Below are 21,179 nucleotides of genomic sequence, written 5' to 3'. Positions count from 1 at the left end.
GTAGTCCCCACCCACAGTGACGAGGAAGGTTTATGTCCCCCGTCGGGTGTTGTGGAAATGACGGTGTGCGACTTCTGAGGGCAGGCGTCCGAGGCACTGCGGCTCAGCCTCTCTCCTTAGATCCCACTCACTGTGGGGGGGCAGGCCCCATGTCCTGAGGACCCTCAACCAGCCCTGCACACGGCCCTGCGGGGAACAGCTGAGGCCTCCCGCACCAGCCAGCGCCAGCCAGGCTGGCACGCAACCGAGCCACCTTGGCAGTGGATCGTCCTGCCCCTGTCAGGCCCTCAGATGACTGGCATCGTGACGGCCATGTCATGAGACCCCCCAGAGTCCAAACCAGCCAGCTCGGTCACTCATGAACCCCTGACCCACGGAAATTACCTGGGAGAATTTTGTATGGGTGTTAAACTGCTCAGCTTTGGGGTAATTTATACTCGGCTGCAGATGACTAATACAGAGACTGGAGCACAGGACCCCTCCGAAAGCAAGAGGCCAGAGAGCGATGCTGGAAACTGAGACCAGAGGCCATCTCCGGGGTCCCTGCTCGCTCCCCGGGTACCTGCATGCTCCTCTCTGGAGCTCCCTCCCTTTTCTTACCCCAAGTAATTAGTCATTGGCTCCCAGAAAGTACCTCCAAAGAGGGTGCTGAATCTCAACCTAGCCCTCCCTAGCCCCCACCACTGCACCAGTTCAGACCAGTTCATCCTGCCCTGGGCCGCGTCTCCCCAGCAGCCTTGTCCCACTTCAATCCACAGAGTCACAGACCACTCTCAAGTGCACACTGATCACATCCCTGCTTAGAACCTTCTATCCAGCTCCTCAGCACACTTATAAGGGCCTGCATGGCCTAGTTGTGCCTCCGTGTCCAGCTGCTGCCCACAAAGGGATTTGTTCCTACTTCACCACACTCCCCAAATGGACTCTCGAGTCCACAAGGAGCAGGTCTGGAATGGTGAACTCATATGCATCCTTCAAAGCCCAGTTCAAAATGTCCCTCCCTAGATAAGCAGGCATTCCAAGATGGTCCCTCCCTCTTCTCTGTTCCCAGAATCCTCAGCTCACACCCCTTGGAAATTTCTCATCACCTTGAAGGACTAAGTATTCCTTTAGGATGTGTTCTCCCCCACATCCAGCTGCCTCTCTAAGGCAGAAAGGAGGTCCTGTTCAACTTTGCAGTGTTGTATCCTGCCCCTTCCCCTAGCACAGCGTCTGCATACAGATAGGGCTCAATGAATGTGGAGTCGAGTTCAGACTGGAAGGATTCTCCCCAGCCGAAACCCCTGGGACGGGGGCTGACGTTCTGGGGCAACGGAACAGACGACAGAGAGAGCAGGCGGGTGAGCCCCACTCTTCAGCTGCGGCCCCTCCTGGGAGGGCCAGCAGGGGCATGGTCAGTGTCCTGAGCGCTTCGGTACAGACACCACCTGCGATGGAGCTTGGTGAGGGGCTGGGTGCACTTAGGGAGTTACTGGTCCTTCATCCACTCGCCCACTGGCCCTGCTCTCCATGCACCCACTTTGCTCCCTGGCTGCATGGAGACTGGCTCCCAGCTCAAATGCAGGTCACGCACTAGCTCTGTGACCTGGGGTGACTCACTGAACCACTCTGAGCCTTTATTTGCACTAGCTCTGTGACCTGGGGCAAGTTACTGAACCACTCTGAGCCTTCATTTCCTCATCTATAAAATGAGGGTAAGAACAGCATCTACCTCCCAGGGTTGTCCTGAGAAGGAATGAGCGAAGATATGTGGTTGGCCCAGAGGATGCTCTATCGAAGGGCTCGCTGTCACCAGCAGCGTCGTCGTCACCTCCGTCATTATTATTATTGTACGGAGGAGCCCCCACGTCCTAGTCAGGAGACCTGGGTTCTCCTCCTGACTGCTGTCATACAGCTGTGTGACCTGAAGCAAGTCAGTCCCCCTCTCTGGGTCTCAGCCCCCTGCTCGGGAAATAAGGCAGTCAGCTGGCAACCTCCAGGATGCACTGGGCCTGCGCCCTGGTCTTCGTGGGCTGGCTCAGTGTTTAAAGTGCAAAGACTTATTTTCTTATTCGGAATGCCTTTCCGCAGAGCAGCTCCCTGCAGTCGCAGGGTGCCCCCCACGCCCTGCTGTCTCACACTGGCCTGCGTTTCCGCGAGGGCCCTGGGGCAGAAGGCCTCCAGCCCTCCTCCAGCTGTGAGAGCCGGCGTGTGATGAGCCAGCCTCTGCTTCACAGGCACCACCCTCGGTCCCCTCCCTCCAACCCGGAAAGGGGGGACACCCGGGTCCAACCTGACGACACCCCAAACGCTGCTGAGGACACACCCGGCCTGTGCTTGATGGGGATGCCCGCCCCACCATTTCTCACTCCGGGGGAACAGGGCCAGGAAACCCCAGCCTCCGTGTCCCGGGGCCCCTCAGATGCCTGAGTCCGTGGGTCACCTGCGGCTGGAGAAGCGCACCCTGACCCCAGCCCCTGGCCAGCCCCCACCTCACTGGGCTGCCCGTCCTCCCTCCTGGGGTGGCTTCCTGCCTCTCGGAACACAGGAAGCCAACATTGTTGGGATCTAAATGGCCTTTTCCTCCCGGCCTTGGGTCGGAAAATGAGCACATAGCCTCGGTGTGCACCTGACCCCGGCGATAACCGCCCGCGCGCCCGGCCGGCCGCTGCTCCTTCCCCAGCTCAGCTGCCCACCTGCCCACTGGACCTCAGCCCTGCCCTGCCCTGCTCATCTCCACGGCCTGGCCCGGAGGCGTGTGATGGTTTATATTATGTGTCGACTTGGCTAGGCCACGGTACCCAGATATTTGTTCAACATTATTCTAGATGTTTCTGTGAAGGGCTTTTTTTGGATGAGGTTAACATTTAAATCAGTAGACTTTGGGTAAAGCACATTACCTTTCATAATGTGGGTGGGCCTCAGCCAGTCAGTTGAAGGCCTGAATACAAAAAGACTGATCCCCCCCAATAAGAAAGGATTCTGCCAGTGGACTGGTTTTGGACTCGAACTGCAACCTGCCCCTGGGTCGCCAGCCTCCTGGCCCACCCGGCGGATTCTGGACTTGCCACGCCCCCCAGTCACATGAGCCAGTTCCTTAAATACGTATCCATCCACGCACCCCGTGGGTTCTGGTTCTCTGGAGAGCCCTGACTGATCCAAGGTGTCTCAGGGGCAATGAGCAGTGTGGCTCTGAGCTTGGAGCTAGAAGAAACCTTCTAGATAGTCCCATCCAGTCGTTTCCAAACTTATTTTTGCAGCAAACCCTTCATGCAGATGGACCCCTGCGTGGAATCCCAGGGATGCTGGTCAGCGTTTGCCGGGCACCTGTTCCATGCGGGCTCTGTGTGAACACTGTGTGTGTGTCATCCCCTTTAATCCCCACAGTCGCCGGGGAGGGAGGTTTACTCTGTGCCCCATTTTAAAGGTGAGGTGACTGAGGCTCACGGAGGTGAAGCCGCCCACCCACGTTCTCACTGGAAAGGGGCAGAGCTGGGGTTGGAATCCAGGACGTCTGAGCCCAGTGCAAGACCACCGCACCATCCTGCCTCCTGATACATGGAACTCCTGAAACCAGAGCTGCTCTGATTGGAGCGGGCAGGGCCGGGGCCCCAGCGCCCTAAGCCTTCCCTTGGATTTCCTGTTTTCCCCCTTAGGCCCCTAAAGCATCTCCAAAGAACCTTACAGCTCCTTTGGAACACAGTATAGAACCTCCGATCTAGTCCGACTCTTCATTTAAAGAAAGGGGAAAGCCAGGCCCAGAGAGGTTAAGTGTCTCACCCAAGGTCACACCGCCAGGCAGGAGCAAGCCAGGACAAGAACCCAGGGTCTTCCCACCCTACCAGGCTGCCTCTGAAGACTCCTCAGAGGTCCTCAGACACAGGGTAGAAGCTGGGATCCCTGAGGAAGTAACAGACGAGAAAGAGCTCCCTGAAACAAGGTCTCCCCAGATCCAACCAGTGAGGGCTTCTGGGTAGGCTTGCCCAATAAGAGCTGAATTGTCTTCCCCAGGGGCATCCCACTCAGAAAACTGCAGGTGACTGTCCCCACTTCCAGGCTGACCAGAGGCATGGAGAGGGGAAACAGTGTGAGTCTAGGCCCCAATCCAGGCCCAGACGGCAGCCCTTGGGCTCCTGAGGTGGCATTCTGTTCTCTTCCCTGGGGCTTCAGCCTAGCAGGAGGCTAGAGACCCCTTGGGCAAGGCCTCAACTCCCTAGAGCACTGCCCCAGGGACCTGTGGGAAACCCACTGTTGGAACTGAGGAACTCCTACACACCCCTCAAGACCCAGCCTACATATGCCTTCCCTGCTGAAGCCCAACAGGAAAACCTCTGCAAAGTCAGAGAAACCCCTCTGTCAGCTTTGCCACCACGTTCTGTGATTGTCTGATGGCACGTCTGTCTTCCCCGGCCAGGGGTGGGCCTTGGCACCAGCACTTGCCACAGCATCCAGTCCAGAGGGAGCTCAGTTCATGATTGTCAGATGAATGTCCATGTGCATGCAGGAGGCGAAGTGGCAGCCTACACTGGGAGTGCTATCTAGCCTTTGCAGACTCCAGCAAGGGAATTTTCCAGGCCCTCCCACGGTCTGGGCCTCAGTGAACACTGCCGGCCCAGCCCCTTATCTATAGATCGGGAAACTGAGGCCCCAGTGGTGAAGTGATTTATCTGAGGTCACAGGGCCTGTGTGGCAGAGCCCAGGCACCAGCAAAGGCACTGGGCCCTTTCTCCTCCCACTGTCCCATCCAGCCCCGTCTCCCCCAGGGAGCCTGAGTCCCTGACACCAACACTCACAGCCACACACAGAGCCTCAGTGTTCCTCACAGCCAGCCCCTGAGAGACGCAGGCCGGGGTTTATCATTAACCCCACGGCACACGGGGAACAGGCTCGGCAAAGTAGACGGCTGGCCGGTGACCTCTGCCTCTGTATCTGTCACTGTCATGCCTGCACATCCCGCCACCTCAGTTCTTTGTCTGCCTCATTCATCCTCAAGTCCCCCAGAGCCAGGACTCGACCCCAGTTCCTTGCCTGCCTTCCCACTCCCACCTTCCACCCCCCGTCCCCCCAGCCATATTACAGTGAATGGCGAAAAGCAGAGGGCAGGGCCTGGAACTGTCCCAGCTTCGGGCAGGGCAGCCAGAGGGGGAGGGGACAAATGCCCGGTCCCTCTAGACCCCAGGAAGTGTCTTCCCTGCCCCCTGCCTGCAGCAGAAGTTCCCGCAAAACTGCACGCCCCGTGGAGCCTGAACACAGAGCCCTGATGGTCCATACAGCCCACCGTCCCCATCCCCCCCAGCCATCAACCCTGAGGGTCATCTTGAAGACTGGAGGATGGGCCAGAGAGCCAAGCAAACCCTTTGGGTTGGGCTTGGTGAATAAAACATGGCCTGGACTTTAGTCCACAATGGCCCCCTCAGCCAGAATACGACCTGGACAACCATCCCTGATGGCCCTCGGTAGATGGGTGGGTGGGTGGATGGATGAATGGGTGAGTGGGTGAGTGGGTGGGTGGATGGGTGGATGGATGGATGGGTGGATGGATGAGTGGATGGGTGGGTTGGTGGATGGGTGGCTGGATAGGTAGATGGGTGGATGGGTAGGTCAGTGGATGGATGGGTGGATCAGTGGGTGGGTGAGTGGATGGGTGGGTCGGTGGGTGGATGGGTGGATGAGTGGATGGGTGGGTCAGTGGGTGGATGGGTGGATGGGTGGGTCAGTGGGTAGATGGGTGGATGAGTGGGTGGGTGATGGGCGGGTGAGTGAGTGGATGGATCAGGGAGTCTGTCCATCTCATGCCACCATGGCCTCCTGATTCCAAAGCACAAAGAGTAGGTCCACTCCTGCGTTTCCCACCAGTAAGCCCAGCAGCCCCAACGCTGCCCCCAGGCCTGATGACCCCAACCCTCTTGCTGAGGGTGAGCATGTGGCCTGTGGAGTCTTCCCTCCTCCCTTGCTGGGCCCGCCCCTGGTCCTTCTATGACCCAGTCCTGACACCTGGTGGTGCCTCTGGAGTGTGGCCCTGGCTTTCTTCCCTCTAACTCACCCAGAGCTGCCAAACCAGCCTGGCAGCCCACTGGCCACCTGCCCTCCACTCCAGTTCACACCAGCAGGGCCGGCTCCCAACCAGGTGAAGCCGGGGTCACCTTGGGCACCTTCCATTCGCATGGGGTCAAATGCCTCCTCAACCCAGGCTCTCCAGTCATGTCAACTGGAGAACCTAGGACCAGAGACTGTAACAGAAGACGCGGCCAGAGATGTGCCCAAGGTCACCCAGTGAGTATGCCAGGACTTCCTCCTGCCCCTGCCCGGTGCAGCCTCCTATCAGAGTAGCACAGGGGTCACTGGGGTGAAGGGAAGGCCGGCTGGGGAAGGAAGGAAGGAACTGGGGGAGGGCCAGAGGCTAGCCAAGGCAGGTCCACGGGGCGGGCAGTGGGGGGCAGTGATTCGAGCAGCATGCAGACCCCACCCGCAGCAGTTCCTCCAGCTCCTACCCCGGACCGGCACCGGCGCCAGCCCCAGCCAGACCTGCCGGGAGGAGGGCGACACCCCGCGGCTAGTTTTGGTATTGCAACGGTTCCTGCTGGCCCTAAACTCAGGCTGGGTGTCCCAGCCCTTTGGTGGAAGACCATAAACCTCTGCCCTTTGCCCATGGCAGGCCTCGTCTGGACCACCCTCCCACACTCACTCCCTCTCCTCCACCCACCCATTCCAGCCCCCACCAGCCAGCTGTAGCTCCTCGTGCAGGAAGCCTTCTCTCCGCCAGACAGCACACACCCCGAAAACCCGCTCCGACCCAGCCGGCTGTGTGCCTTGGCAAGAGCTTAACTACTCTGAGCCTCAGTTTCCTCCTCTGTAAAACAGGGGGCAACCCCAGCGGCCCCGGACACTGCGAGCATTGCATGAGGTCGTGGGTGTGAGCGCTTTAATAGTCAGTGCTTGAATAATTGCTCCCTAGCCTCTGATGCCCTGCTTCCCAGCCCCACTGGGACCATGGCATGGAGGGAAGGCAGACAGGAGAGTCCAGGTGGAGAGAACCGCGTGAGCGAAGGCTCCAGGGCGCAAGAGCCCAGCCCCTTCTGCATGTTTGACATACTTGGCATATTTGGGAAAGGGTGAGGTGCAGCTGGTTTAAGCACGGACTTGAGGAAGGGGTGGGTCCCGCCAGGCCTCGCGGCCCTGGGAAAGGGTCTGTGCTTTGTCCTGAGGTCGTGGGGCCCCCAACGCCCTACCCAGGAGACGACAGAGCCGGATCCACATGGAGTCCGGCTGGAAGCCGGTGTAGACGGCGGCTCCGAGAGGGTGGGCCAGGAACAGGGGCAAAGGGGCCGCGGTCAGTCCCCAGGAGAGAGATGCCGGCAGCCTGAACTGGCCGCAGAGAAACTCAGAGAGTCCAGCTGTGCTGGGGACCCAGCGACTGAGGGGGCGTGGGGGTGAAGGAGAGCGAGGCCTCTAGCGGGCCGACTGGGGGGTGATGGCATCAGCCACCGAGGCTGGGTGTGGGGCCTCCTGCTGATGTCACTGTGTGATCCGGGACAAGACAGCGACTTCTCTGGCAGCAGCGACAGCTGACCGCCAGGCCATTCCAGGAGCATGAGGACGGTGATGGGAAACACCCAGCGGCCAGCAGGCGCCCCCACAGCTCTGACTAGGGGCCTCTTAAACACACCCCTAATCAGCCGCTAGGCATCTTTGCAGCACTCCTGGTGCCAGGCACACGCCACCCACACACCTCCCACACTGCAGCCACACAACCTCCATGTGCCATCTACATGCCCTCCACATGCCACCCACACACCTCCCACGTACCCTCTACATGCCACTCACACATCCAATAACACCTTCTGCACACCATCCACATGCCCTCCATGCACCACCACACACTATCCACATGCCATCCACACATGTTCCACATGCCAACCACATGACATCCACAGGCCAACCACACCCCACTCACAAAATCTCCACACCCCACCACATGCCATCCACACACCCCACCACATGCCATCCACATGCCATCTGTATGCCATTCATATACCTTCTTCATGCCGTCCACACGTAATGCCAGTCACCCACCCACAAACTACACGTCATTTCCATGCCACCTGTCGCCCACATGTGCCATCCACATACTTGCCATCAGTGTGCTCAGCATCCCCTCCCAGATGAGAACCCCAGGCACCAGGTTGGGACACCAAGGACATCCGCAAAGCCGAGTCCCAGGCTGGGTGGGCCCCAGGCCGTGCCCTTCCCATGCAGACGTGCTCCCAGCCCCGTGGCCCGACCAGCTGCTCACCTTTGCAGGTGCAGCCCTCGCGGGTGATGGCCTGTCGGCAGATGCCACAGGGCTTCACCTTCTTGAAGGTCTTCACCTTGAAGTGGTGCGTCTTGGGGGCGTCCAGGTCCTCTGGCTGTGGGAGGAGAGGCACAGTGATTAGGTCTGGGCAATGGCCGGTCCTGGGGGAGGCGTCGGGGGGCTGGGGAAGAAGTAATCAAGGACTGGGGAAGAGGCGAGGCAAGAGCCCCTTCAGGGTGAGAGGCCGGAGCCCATTTCTGGGAGGAGGTGCCCAGGGAAAGAGGAAGCTGTGCGTGTGGCCCAGGCTCCCAGGCTTGGGTGGGGTCAGCATCCTGGGGCCCAGAGCCCCCGCATCTGGATCACAGGCCCGGCCAGGGCTTCTTAATCATTTTTTCCTTTTATTTACTTTATTAGCAGACTGCACTCATTTTAAATGTACTGCTTGATAGAATTTTACACACGTATGCCCCACGTAACCACAGCCCAGGAGGCTCCCCATGGCCATCCCAGTCAGTATCCCCAAGGTAAATACTACTGTGACTGCTATCACCAAAGAGTCGTTTTGCCAGATTTTTAAACTTCATGTGACTGGAATGGTGCAGCGTGTCCTGTAGTGCCTGGCTTCTGTCACTCCGCATTCATTGGTGAGAGTCACCCATGTGGCTGCACAAAGGAGTGGTTCCTTCCTTTTCATGGCTGTGTAGTATTCCATCACCTGAAGGCAGCTAATTTGTTTATCCATTCCACTGCCGATAATCCTTAACTTTTTCACCCATGTCCCCAGAGTGCCATGTCCCTCGTTCTCTCTCTCATCCTCATTACCACCTCCTGCCCCAGCCCAGAAGGACTTTCCATCTTTATTTTCATTTTCTACTCTTTGTATTATGGAAATACTAATATGTTAAATATCCTTTTAAAACCTCACCACCACACATGAGATGAGAGGCAGGCTGGCAGTCCTTCTGTGTGACCTGCCATGAGCCCCTGGGCCAGTCACGTCCCCACCACCACCATGGGCCTCAGTTGGTCCCTCCAGACCGTGCAAGGTTGGGCAGCACATCCTCGAGCTCTGACGGTCTGTCCTCTGTAACCGTGTATGGGAATGCCTCTAAGCCCCAAAGCCCCTCACCTACTCTGCTCAGGACCCCCTCCGCCCTGGGGCCCCAGCCCAGGCGCAGGCTGGCGAGCTCCGGCACCCAGAGGAGGCCCCAGGGCAGCCATCCCTGCCACAGGCACTGCTGCTCTCCAAGGCACCTCACCCTGTGTCCAGCCTGGTTCATTCCCCACTCCGGCAGCAGGGGCCAGCAGAGCACAGATGTGGCAGCCCCTACCTTCCGCTCCCAGGCACAGAGCTCTCTGAGCTCTCTCTGCACGCACACGACACAGAGACACAGCCGCAGGCCCTGCAGCTCCTGTGGAGAGGACTCTTGTCTTCCAGTCCCCTCCTTGCACCCTGCTCCGGAGCCTCCCAGCTCTGGGACAGCGGCAGGGCGCCACTCGTGTGTTCAGAGGAGGAGGGTGGCATGTCCCACAAGCCAGCATGTCCAGGACTCCTGTCTGAAGACACTTGTGGTGGGTCCTGGGAGAAAGAGACTGAGCCGTGAGAGACACAGACAAAATGAGAGAAAGACAGAGAGACAACGAGATAAAGAGAGAGACGGAGACAGAGAGACAGACAGACAGAAAAGCAACAGAGTCAGACAGAGGGGAGGAAAAGAAGAGCAAGATAAAGGCAGAGACAAAGACAGAGAAGAGGACGCGCCCACAGAGAATGAGAGATCAGATCAGATCACGCAGAGACTGTACAGGGACCCACAGAATCAAGGGGCACAGACAGACAAAAGGACATGGGAACCAGCTTGAAGGGGCCTCCAAAGGCTAAATCTGGGAAGATCTGAGCATCAAAATACACGATGATAGAAACGGGCTAACTGAGCCCACACTGGCACGTGAAATAAGTGAATCAATTGGAAGTTTGATGAGGAACAGGCTATTTACGAGTTTCAAAGCACCTCCCACATCATGCTTCTAAATTACAAAGGGGAGAGACGTCTGTTTCCTGCAGACTCACTGTATCCAGCGATAAAGCGACCGTCACCAGCAGCACCGTGCGCCGGGGGAGGCCAGGAGCGGGCATCGTCCCTGCTGGGCCCGCCGGAGAGCCAGCGAACCTGGTCACGAGGAGGCGCCAGACCGACCCAATCGAGGACAGTCCCCCAGTGAAATGGCTTGTAAGCTTCAAAAGCAGCAAGGTCACAACGTCAGGGAAAGACCGAGGAAACTTGCAGACTGACGGCCGATTCTGAGCCGACCCCCCCGCACCCCCCCCCTTCCCCGGGCCAGCCTCCAGCGGGTCCACGGTGGGGGGCGGGGGCCGGGCAGTGCAGCGTGCGCCTGGGACGGCTGCGCTGGGTTAGCAGGAGCATGGGGGAGTGTTTTAGGGGCGGCCCCAGCAGCGGCCCCTGCATGCGAGGCGGGGCAGCAGGGACTGGGTCCCCGGAGTCCCAAGGGCTGGGTTCTGGGAGCTGAAGCTGGGAGCAGGGGCAGGGCGGCCCAGCTCTGGACCTCACTCAGTGTCCCCCATCCCACGAGGAGGGGCAGGCGAGTCCCCTCCTTTTCTGAGGTCTCGCCTCCCCTGTTTTCCCATCTCAGCCCTCAAAGGCTGGCGGCCTCCTAGGTGATCTGTCGTAGAATTCCAGCGAGGGGGCCTGACCCCAGTCAGCTGCAGCAGCCCAGGCGGGAGGTGGGAAGGGAGCAGGGAGGGGACCCCGGGTTCAGTTGAAGGCCTGTCTGGGGAGGCAGGCAGGAAGCCACGAAGCCCCATCGTCCCAGGCCCCTCTCACCCCCCGAGCCCGCCTCTCCCACCCCACTGTCAGACGGCACTCCCCATTCCAGCTTATCCCAGACTTCTCTGCCTACACCCCAGATCCAGCCCACCCCGCAAAGCCCAGAGAAAGAGGCCTCATCCCCAAAGCACGGTGGGTCAGTGGGATCTCCCGGAAGTGGGCCGTGGCCGCCCAGCGCACAGCTGGGGAGCAGGGAGAGCCTTCTGGACTGACGCACAAATGCTAGCCTTCTCCCGGGGCCTGGGCTTGTCCGCCCTGCCTCCCCAACCCCGTAACATCTGGGTTTACAGAATCTCTGCCCATGCGGGATGGAGGGCAGGAGCAGGTTCCAGATACTCTCGCTGGCCTTGCTCGTGGCCCCTCTGAGCAGCTCCTGGGCGATGGCCTGGCATGCTCTGGCCCCTACCCCCACCCCATCCTGGCTCTCTGGCTGAGGGAGCACTCAGATGGGAGTCTAGAGATGTGCTTTCTAGGCTGGCCGCCTTGAGAACATTAATGGCCTTGTCTGGGCCTCATGGTCCTCAAATGAAAATGAGGGGTCTGGACAAGGTCATCTGCATGTAGATGAGTAGGGCAGTCTAGTGGTTAAGATTAGGCACTCTCACTGCCACGGCCTGGTTTGTTTCCCAGTCAGGGAACCACACCACCTGTCTATCTGTTGTCATACTGTGGTGGCTGTGTGTTGCTGTGATGTTGAAAGCTATGCCACCAGGATTTCAAATACCAGCAGGGTCACCCATGATGGACAGGTTTCAGCAGAGCTTCCAGACTAAGACAGACCAGGAAGAAGAACCTGGCCACCCACTTCTGAAAGAATTGGCCACGACAACCCCGTGAACAGAGCAGAGCATTGTCTGATGGAGCACCAGAAGGTGAGAAGATGGTGCAGAAAGATCGAGCAGAGTTCTGCTGTCCCAGGGCGCTGGGAGTCAGAATCCACTCAAGGGCACCACCAGCACCAAGACAGAGTAGGGGAAAGAATGGGCCAGTCTGCCACGAAGGGACTGGGGGAGCTGGGAGCGGGATACACTGACGGTTACAGAGATTGGGATGTTCATGAGACATCACCCCTCATGGGAGGCTGGCGAGCCCAAGGAGGCCTGCTCGACCACCCTTGGGCAAGTGGCCCCAGGCCATGACCTCAACTCTACCCGCAGGGGCCCCCCTCAATTTATAAAACAGGCTGTCTGGTGATCTTGTTGAAAGAGTCGTCCACACAGGTCGGAAGGTTTCCCAGGAGGATGGAGGGGAGGTCTGGGGGGTGAGGGGAGCCTCTGTCTACAGAAATCAAAACAAAACCAAGGGAGCAGCAGCTGCAAGGACACATGATCAGACTCACCGGGAAGAAGAGCATCCCAGGAATCATTTGTTAAAATCCAGACGGAGAAGAAACACAGGCGTCTGGTCTGCCCTGCCCTGGCCCCGGGTGGCTCTGCGGTACAGCAGAGGATGGGAACACGCCCAGCAAGTGACAATGATCATCATCTTCCCCGACAAGTGGCCTCACACAGCTCACCAGGCCCCTCCCCTTCTGGGTTGGCTCCTAAAGGACCTGGGGCAGGGGGGCACAGCCACAGCAATGCCCACTCCCTCGAGAGCCAGAGCCCAGGAAAGGTTCAGGGTCCCAGTCCGGAAGCCCATCTTCCCGGCTCCAGGTCCAGAGCCCCAGCCCTGCGACAAGCACACCCAGCCTCAGAAGGCTCTCCTGGCCCTCCGGAGGGATCCTCTCCTTCCCACCCCATTCTACCAGAACTGTCTGCCAGATACAGTCTCCGCCAGAGGGGTGGGGCCCTTCTGGCTTGGACAGCTCTGGCGGGACTCCTGGGCCCTGGGGTGGGAAAGCGCTGTTCACTGGTTCCTCCCTGCCCCATGGGGAAGAGGGGGGTGGGAGTGGGGGTGGTGATGAAAGGGGATTGATAACCCTAAGATCCTCCAGCTCAGGAACTCCTGCCCCCTCCCAAGAAACCTCCCCAGCCCCGCCCCCACTAGGCTCCCTGGATGATGTGGCAGAAATGAGCCTAGACAAGACAGCCACCAAGAAGCAGGCCTGGGACAGACCTGGAGGGTCCACCCACCCTCTCCCTGCCTCCTGGCCTTCCACCCCTCCCAGTCTCAGCACCTTGGTGGGGACGCCAGGACCTGGTTGGCATCAGCCGTCATTTCTATGGGGAAGACTCAGGCTCCAGGTGGAGCTGCAGGCTGGCATCTCGGAGTCCCCAGGCACCTCCAATGCAAGCTTCCCCAACGCCACTCACCTTCACAGACAACCAAAGCTCCTACCCCGCTCAGTCCCCCCGCCAGCCTCGCCATGCTCTTGGTGGCCCTAGTGGAAAACTCTGAGTCACTGGCAGCTCCTCCCGGCCCTCCACCCTCCAGTCCAGCCAGTTGCCAGGCTGTGGATTTTGCTTCCTAAACCTCTCTGGGCGCTCTCGTGCTGGTTAATCCCACTGTCTTTGCCCTACTGGAGGCCATGTCGCTTCTGCCTAGGGCCCTCGCAACAGCCTCCTGGGCCCCCAACACTGGGTCCCTCCTTCCCACACAGCCTCTGAGGAGCACCGCTCTGTGGGGTCCCCTCACCCCAGAAAGCTTTCATGCCTCTCCATGCATCCAAGATAAAAACGCACACTCCCTCCAGCCGGCAGGGGAGGCAGCTTCACTCCCCAGCCCCCGGCCCTGGGCCCACCTCACCCCGGAGCCCCTACTCTGCTGTGCCCTCTTCCCAGAAAGCCCTTCCTCCGCTCTCAGCCTGTCAAGCTCCGAGGCACCCTGGAAGGCCTCCTTCAAGCCTCATCCCCTCGGGGAGGTCTTCCCAGACCCCCACCACTGTCAGAAGCAGTCTCCAGGGGCTGGCCCAGTGGCACAGTGGTTAAATGCGCACATTCCACTTTGGCAGCCTTGGCTTCGCAGATTGGGATCCCAGGTGCCGATATGGCGCCACTTGGCAAGCCATGCTGTGGTAGGCGTCCCACATATAAAGTAGAGGAAGATGGGCAGGAATATTAGCTCAGGGCCAGTCTTCCTCAGCAAAAAGAGGAGGATTGGCAGCAGATGTTAGCTCAGGGCTGATCTTCCTCAAAAAAAAAAAAGAAAGAATCAGTGTCCACTGCCAGCTTTTCTTCTTTTGAAAAGTTTAAAAGCTCCAGAGAAGATGAACATGCACACGCCCTTCGCCTCAGTTCCCCAGTCATGAACGTTTTCCGCTGGCACCTCCGCCCAACCCCCCACCCCCTGCCTCTGAGCCAGCCATAACCCAGCGGGGTCAGAGTTCCACACCCCCTGACACTATGGCTTGACATGCAGTTCACAGTCTGCCCCCCTCTTTTGCCCAGTAACATCCATTACAGCTGGGCCTCAGTTCGGGTTTCATTTCCGCCTCAGGGTCCCATCAAGGCCCTGCGTTGCCTGTGGCTGTGGGTCTCTGCCGTCCTCTCTAACCCGGACACGTTACTCCAGCTCCAGCTTTTGACTCCTCTTCTACGACACTGACGTTTTGGACGGGTCCAGGCTGTTTTGCAGAATGTCCCTCAGTTTGGATTTGTCTGGTCGTTTCCTGGTGATTCGATGCCCCCCCCCCCCCCCACCGGCGTCCCCTCCTTTCCTGGGCTGGACTGTCTTGGGCCCCGCCACCACCCAAGATGCCATCTGACTCGTCCCTGTTCCCCGACTTGTTGGCTAGGTGACCCCGGGCAAGGGCTTAACCCCCATCTGCCTCACTTCACTAATCTGTTAGCTGGGCTGTAACAGTAACCACCCACAGGCCCCCTGCGAGGACCCAATGAGGGGGCCCGAAGGGCGGCGGGAGCAGCGCCCGGCGTGTGGGGAGCGCTCCCTTGACGCGGGCCGGGTTTCATGCCATTGTTCCTCATGCGCACACTGGCCTAGCCCACGGGCGGCGCGTGTCTGTGTGTACGTCTGCTCCACGTCCCTCGTGTCCCAGAACAGCGTGATCCCAAAGCACGTGGACGGAGTCACTGCCTCGGTTCCCTCTAGTGTAATGACGCCCCACTCCCACTGACCTGGCCTCGGGGGGAGAACGCGGGGTCACCCCCTTCACCAGCCAGGGACACCAGGTGCTGCCACCACCTGGCTGAAGAGCCCTGGACCTCCCCGGGAGGGAAGAGGGCAGAGAGCAGCAGTGACCCTGCCCTGGAGGGGAGGCAGGAGACCCAGGTTCTAGTTCTACCTTGCTATGTGGCCTTGAAAACATGCCGTCCTATAATAAGAGCCAATGTTTCTTACTGTGTGAGAGACACAGTTCTAAATGGATGCACGTATTAGCTCGTTTAAAACCTAACAACCCTATTGATAGGTGGGGAAACTCAGGCACAGAGATGTAAAGCTACTGGCCTAAGGTCACACAGCTACCAAGTGGCAGGGCCAGGATCAAACCTGGACACTGCCCTCTTCGGCAGCACACTACGCTTCCTCGGGACACTGCAGGAAGCCGGTGCTATGTTTCTCTCCGCCTTTGTGCCGCACATTCATTTTGAAAAACTTTGCAAAAGGAGAGTTTTATTTCAGACCCTGGTCGGTCTCATGCAGCCCAGCCTAGCTTCCAACCCATGGTCAGGAGGCTCCCCGGTGGCCACAGCCCTCGACCAGAGCTCCGGAGAGAGTGAACTTGGGCTCAGCCTGGGGTCTCCGTGGCAGGAACTGTCCACCAGGAAACTGGGGGCTCACGAGGACCCTCTGATTAAATGTGTGCTTAGCACTGGGCAGGACACCAGCTCCAGAAAAGAGAACACTTCCTTGTCTGCGGCTGGTATCCAAGCTTCTGCGAGGTCCAGAAAAGTCAAGTGACCGGCCTGAGGCCACACAGCTTGCTCAGGGCCGGGCCAGGGCTTGGCCCTCAGCCCTGCCTGGTGGCTCTTTCAGCCCCAGCCTCATAAGCCCCGTCCCAGTTCCTGAGAACAGAGGGAACCTCCTGGAAGGAAGAGCCTGCAGCACTAACTCCATCGGCCAAACACCAAAAAGCCTCAATTAATAGGCATGTAATTATTTTCTAGATAAACCCCACCTGAATCTCTAATAGCAAATGGGAGCATTTGATGGGAAAATCAAGTTATGCATAATACATAGCTATGCTCCTCACTAATAAAATAATTTTTATCCCTAGAGCTCATTAAAACCATGCACAACAGATGTATGACTTCTTGCAGCTCTCCCGGTCCAGGAACATGGGCACACATAGACACACATGCACCCACACGCGGCCACAGACCTGTCTCCCCCAGACTGTGCCTCAGTTTCCCTCCCTGAGGCTGCAGACCCAGGTAGTTCTTGGCCCCAGAACAGCTGGGCAGAGTCAGAGGTGGGGCCCTGTCCCACAACAGCCATCCCGGGGAGATCCCCCCATCAGATCTGGGGTGCAGGGGGTCGCATGAGCCAAGCAGGAGGCGGAGAGTCCGGGGAGGATCGGCAGTTACAGAGCACCCGGGCGCCTGATCTTTTCACAGACATTGTATCTGTCCTCACCCCAGCCATACAAGGTGTGTATCATTCTCCCCACTTTCAAGATCAGGACACCGAGGCTCAGGAAGGGAAGCCATGGTTGCCCATCTGGTAAATGATGGATCTAGGATTGGAGCTTAGCCCTGTCTGGTGTCAACGTCCACACACTTCCCGCCACCAGGTGCCTCTCAAGGCAGAAGCTGCCCCCTTGGCACGGTCTCCAGGCCTTTCCATCAGAGTGCCCCCTGTCCATAATTGGCGCCATCCACCACTCCATTCCCTGCCGCCAACATACACCCCAGCCCTGCCAGGGCCCACCCAGAAGGAGGAAGGAGCTGTTGCAGCTGCCTTGGGCAACTGTGGGAGGTGAGGGGAGACAAGGACGCTGACGTGGCCGGGACTGTGCCCTCTGCCCAGCCCACTCACGCTGGCCTCTCCTGTTCCCATAGGCGAGTGCCCGCGAGGCTGTCCCACAGAGCTGGGAGGGACACAGCTGGGCTACCGGCAGAGACGCCAGGAAAAGGAGCGAGAGGAGCGTCAGGCAGCATCCCCACCTGTCGCTGGTTCCCAGCACCCTCTCCCAGCTCTCAGGGAGGGCAGTGACATCAACAGGATGCTCATGCCCCACTCTCTGCAACCGTTCCTCAGCCTCACCTCCCCCACAGGGAAACTGAGGCTCGCCAGGGTGAAGCACTTTTCCCACACCCTCTCAGCTGAAGTGGCCCTTCCTCCACCCACAGCAGCACATCACCCCGGAAGTCTAACTGCCATCCCTCTCACCGCAGGGCTCCCTCGCTACCCGCCTCTACCCTCGGCACAACCCGCAGGCCCCTCAGAGCCCGTCAGAAGGAGCTGGAAGGGCCTGGAGGGATGGACTTGGCCAAGGCTCCCATTTTACAGATGTCAGCACCAGCCCAGCCAACCACCTATGCATCCTCTGTGAGGGTGTCCCAGGCGCCTCCAGTCTATCACTCAGACCCATCCCCGCACCCGAGCCCCACACTCACACTCACCCCAAACCCCATAGTCCAGCCCCCCCACCCCTTCCCTCCTGGGCCCAAAGGACACCTGGCTGCCCAAAGCTAATCTCCCACAACTGTCCCCAGCCTGGGCTTGCCTGGGCCGAGAGAGCCTTCCCAAGGACTGGCCGGAAGAGGGAAAGGCAAAGGAGGGGCGGCATCTGGATCCCGGGCCTGAAGCCCCCTCCCCCAAACCAGCCATCACTCTCTCGGAGACGGAGACCGACATTAACCTCGGCCAGGGCTGGCTTCTGGCTTCCTCGGCCTCCTGACCCCTCTGCATGCCTTCGCCCAACCCAGACCGCCACGGAGCCCCTCTGGGGAGGGGGTCTCCCGCCCCTGCAGGCAGCCCTCTCCCAGCCTCCCCCTTTCCCAGGAACCTCTGCCCCTGACCGGACTCGAGACATTAACCCTCACCATGCAGCCCCCAGACCCTGCCCCCCCATCTCTCAGTCACCCCCACCCCCACCCACACACACACCTTCCGGAACCTGGGAACAAGAAGAGAGAGAGGAGGCCATGGTGCCCTCCTTGATGTTGGTGGGGGGGTCTTAGGAAGGATGGGAGGGCTAAGGAGGAAGGCAGGGATGGCAGCGGGAAGAAGCTGAAACAGGGTCTACAAGGGCTCAAAGTGATGGACTCCGAACAGAATTCTCTCCCAGCCCGGCTTTTCCAGATTTCACTCTCCAAGTCAACCTCCCCGGTTCCCCGGGCCCCTTCTGCTGCCCCTCCTCAAACTCAGCCTGAGTGACTGAGGGGGTGCAGAATTTTCACCCCAGTGGGGTGGGAGCAGGACAGGCTCCTCAAAGAAGCAAGCTGCTTGATGGTTTCCGTCTGCTTAGGGCTCCCGGCCCCCACTGGGGGAGAGAGCATCGCGAAGCGGTCCAGCAGGGCATTGCCCCAGAGAACCCGGCCTGGGCCCCGCTGATGGGGAAGGACTTGGCTGAGGGTCTGCGCAAGTCAGTCTGTCCTTCTGTCCATCAGAGGCAGAGGGGCCCCCCTCCTACACTGTCAACACTCCCCCTCCACACAGGAACTCAGCCCAAGGGGTGAGGGGGTGCGAACTCCCAGCGAAAGCAGGCGGACCTACCCAGAGCATGCAGGACAGACAGATCCACGTCATCTTTGATGGGCCCTGTCCCTCAGGCCACGCCTGGGCCTGCCAACAGCCCCCGAGGTCACAGCCCCCACAGAGCAGGCAGAAGGGAGCTCTGAGTCCGTGGCCACTGCTCCAGCTCAGCCAGCATCTGTCGGCCTCTCAGCCTGCCTGTCTCCAGCTCCCTCCCTCTCCTCCTCCTCCCCTCTCTACCCCCTCGTCCCAGCCTCCAGTCTCCTCCCTCCTCCCAGGCTCCCCTGGTGGCATTGGGGGTCAGAAGCCCTACCTTGCAGGGGGCGTGAAGGAGACAGGGCAAAGGGACCGTGGCTGGAGAGAGGGCCCCCAAGTCAGCCCCCAACCCTGCACCCTCCCCCAGACACACAGCCACTGTGAGCCCCCAGGGCCCCTCCAGTCTCGGGATCTGGTGCTGGCTGGCCTGGAGTCTGCTCCCCTCACTGCAAACCGCCCCCCTCCTGCCACCACTGAGGGACAGACAGACAGGCAGGCAGGACAGCACAGTCTGCATCACCTGGGGTTCCTTGGCCCCATCCCATCTCAATCTCGAGGACACACTCATGTCCTCCAGCCCTCGGAACACACACTCATTTGCACACACACTAGGTGGGTCCCGGGACCCTGCCTGCGACTGTGGGAGAATGGCCCTGCCCCCAGGCTGTGGGTTTCGTTCCCATTTTTTTCCTGCTTCTTTTTTTTTCCTTCTTTCTTTCTTTTCTGCAAACATCTGTCCCAGCCCTTCCTGCCTTTCCTAAAGGCAGCCCCGCTCTGTCCCGCGAGAGGCTGTTTTTCTTGCCTGTACCCTGGGCCAACATTTGGTTTGCATTTCTCCACTTCCTCCTCCGCCTCCCGCTCCCCCTCCCAGGCCGGGTCTTCACCTCCCACCTCCCACACGGCACTTCTCCCCCATGTCCAGCCCCAGCCAGCCCTCTCCCCGACATTAGCCCAGGGGCAAGAGTTTGGGGTCTAGAGGGAGGGAAGAAGAGGGGGACAGATTCCAAGCGTATTCCCAGAGAAAGCAGCAGGGGGAGCCAGCAAAATGCACCCGAGGCCCTCATTGTCTGGCTCCCCACCCCCAACTTCCCCAAAATTTTCCTCTTTGAGCTCTGGCCAGGCTGGACCAAGGGAGGTGGGTGGGGCTGGTGAGTCACCCGCTCCGCTTTTTGGAGGCTTCCAGCGGAGGGAGCCAGCACCCAACCCCACCCCCTTCTGTAGACGCACACACCAGGACACACAGTCCAACTCACATAAACACACAAAATGCCGAGGACAGGGCCCCACCCAGAGCCGGCGCTCCGAGACCATTTTCCTGGATCAAATAACTTGGCAAGAAAGTCCTCTTGCTTGAGCCTCTATGCACAAACACAAATGTGCTGTACATGCCCAGGGCCACATGTGCAAAGGGTGACATATCCCCCACCTCTCTCCCCCATCACCCAAGAGCATGCCCTCGCCTCTTTCTGGCAGCACCACACACAGCACAACCCCAGGGTTCAGGCTCCATGACTGGCCTCTCCCAGCAGGTGGACCTGCCCAGCCAGGTGTGCTGGCTCCCAGCCCACAGTCCAGCCAAGACATCCACCTGGGAAACCCCAGAAAGAAAAACATTCACACTTCAACTGGGGCAAGGCTACCACATGCGGATGTGCAGGTTGCGCACTGGACAAGGTGATTCTGAGAAGTCAGGGGAGGACACTGAAGCAAAGTGTCTAATTCTGGTCCTTCCTGGAGCAGGTGCTTCAGTTAAGAGTGTTTGTTCTGATAAAGGAGATACGGTGAGGAATCAAGGTCCCTTCTCACACCTCTCCAAGTCCTTCTTCAGAGCTATGGGGCTGAGAAAGTTTCTGCCCTTACCCTGCACCCCCTGCCAGAATCACGGTGCCCCTTGGCACCCCCTGCAAGCCTTCTGGGGCTCAACTGACAGTTGAGCCAACACGGAAATGGACCAGTCTTCCACATGTGGCTGGCCCTGCAGCCACCAAGGGGATGTCCATAGACAGAGACGCCTGCAGACCTCCCTCTCTCCAAAGATGCAGTGAGGGCAAGCAAGAAGGGATTTTCAGGAGGCCTTTCTGAGAACCCCGAGCCCAGTCCCAGCCCCCCTCACCATCCCTGAGCCCATGACCCTAGTCCACATTGCCAGCCCTGAACCCACACCCCAGCGCCCATCGCCAGCCCTGAGCCCATGCCCCAGCCCCCATCGCCAGCCTTGTCACTCTGCGACAATTTCAAGGGTTGAACCAGCTGAGCCCTGACACCCCAGGCCCCTCCCACCGTCGTCCCTCCTTCCCCCCCACCCCCCCACCTGCTCCCACAGCCCTCTGCTGCTGGCGGCTCTGGAAGATGCGCCTCCCGGCAGCTATCTGGGGAGTTCTGAGAAGTCGCCTTGCAGCTTCCCAGAAACGCTGGAAAACAAGGCAGAAGACCAAGTCACAGCGACACCAACTTGTCTGGCCTCCCACGCAGCCCAAGGAGGCCCT

At 59.4% G+C, this 21,179-nt stretch overlaps 1 protein-coding gene across 20 annotated transcripts in view; it reads right to left on the bottom strand.

Moving 5' to 3' along the window:
* The window catches only part of TNS1 (tensin 1), a 218,380-nt gene that overhangs the window by 168,528 nt on the left and 28,673 nt on the right, over positions 1 to 21,179 (bottom strand). For 13 of the 20 annotated variants that reach the window (XM_046643901.1, XM_046643903.1, XM_046643902.1 and 10 more), the window contains exons 2-3: positions 10,344 to 10,508; positions 8,273 to 8,387 (exon numbers count right to left, since the gene is read on the bottom strand). In XM_046643901.1, coding sequence (XP_046499857.1) covers positions 8,273 to 8,387; positions 10,344 to 10,508 — 280 coding nt within the window. Of the gene's footprint in view, positions 1 to 8,109; positions 8,204 to 8,272; positions 8,388 to 10,343; positions 10,509 to 18,678; positions 18,818 to 21,179 lie in introns of those variants that run through there. The other 7 variants (XM_046643916.1, XM_046643918.1, XM_046643920.1 and 4 more) reach the window with 3 other exon arrangements.

This window comes from Equus quagga, chromosome 17 (assembly GCF_021613505.1).
Source record: "Equus quagga isolate Etosha38 chromosome 17, UCLA_HA_Equagga_1.0, whole genome shotgun sequence".
NCBI classification, from domain to species: domain Eukaryota; kingdom Metazoa; phylum Chordata; class Mammalia; order Perissodactyla; family Equidae; genus Equus; species Equus quagga.
The sequence above is the reverse complement of the archived record's forward strand: the minus strand, read 5'-3'. Positions and strand labels throughout refer to the sequence as shown.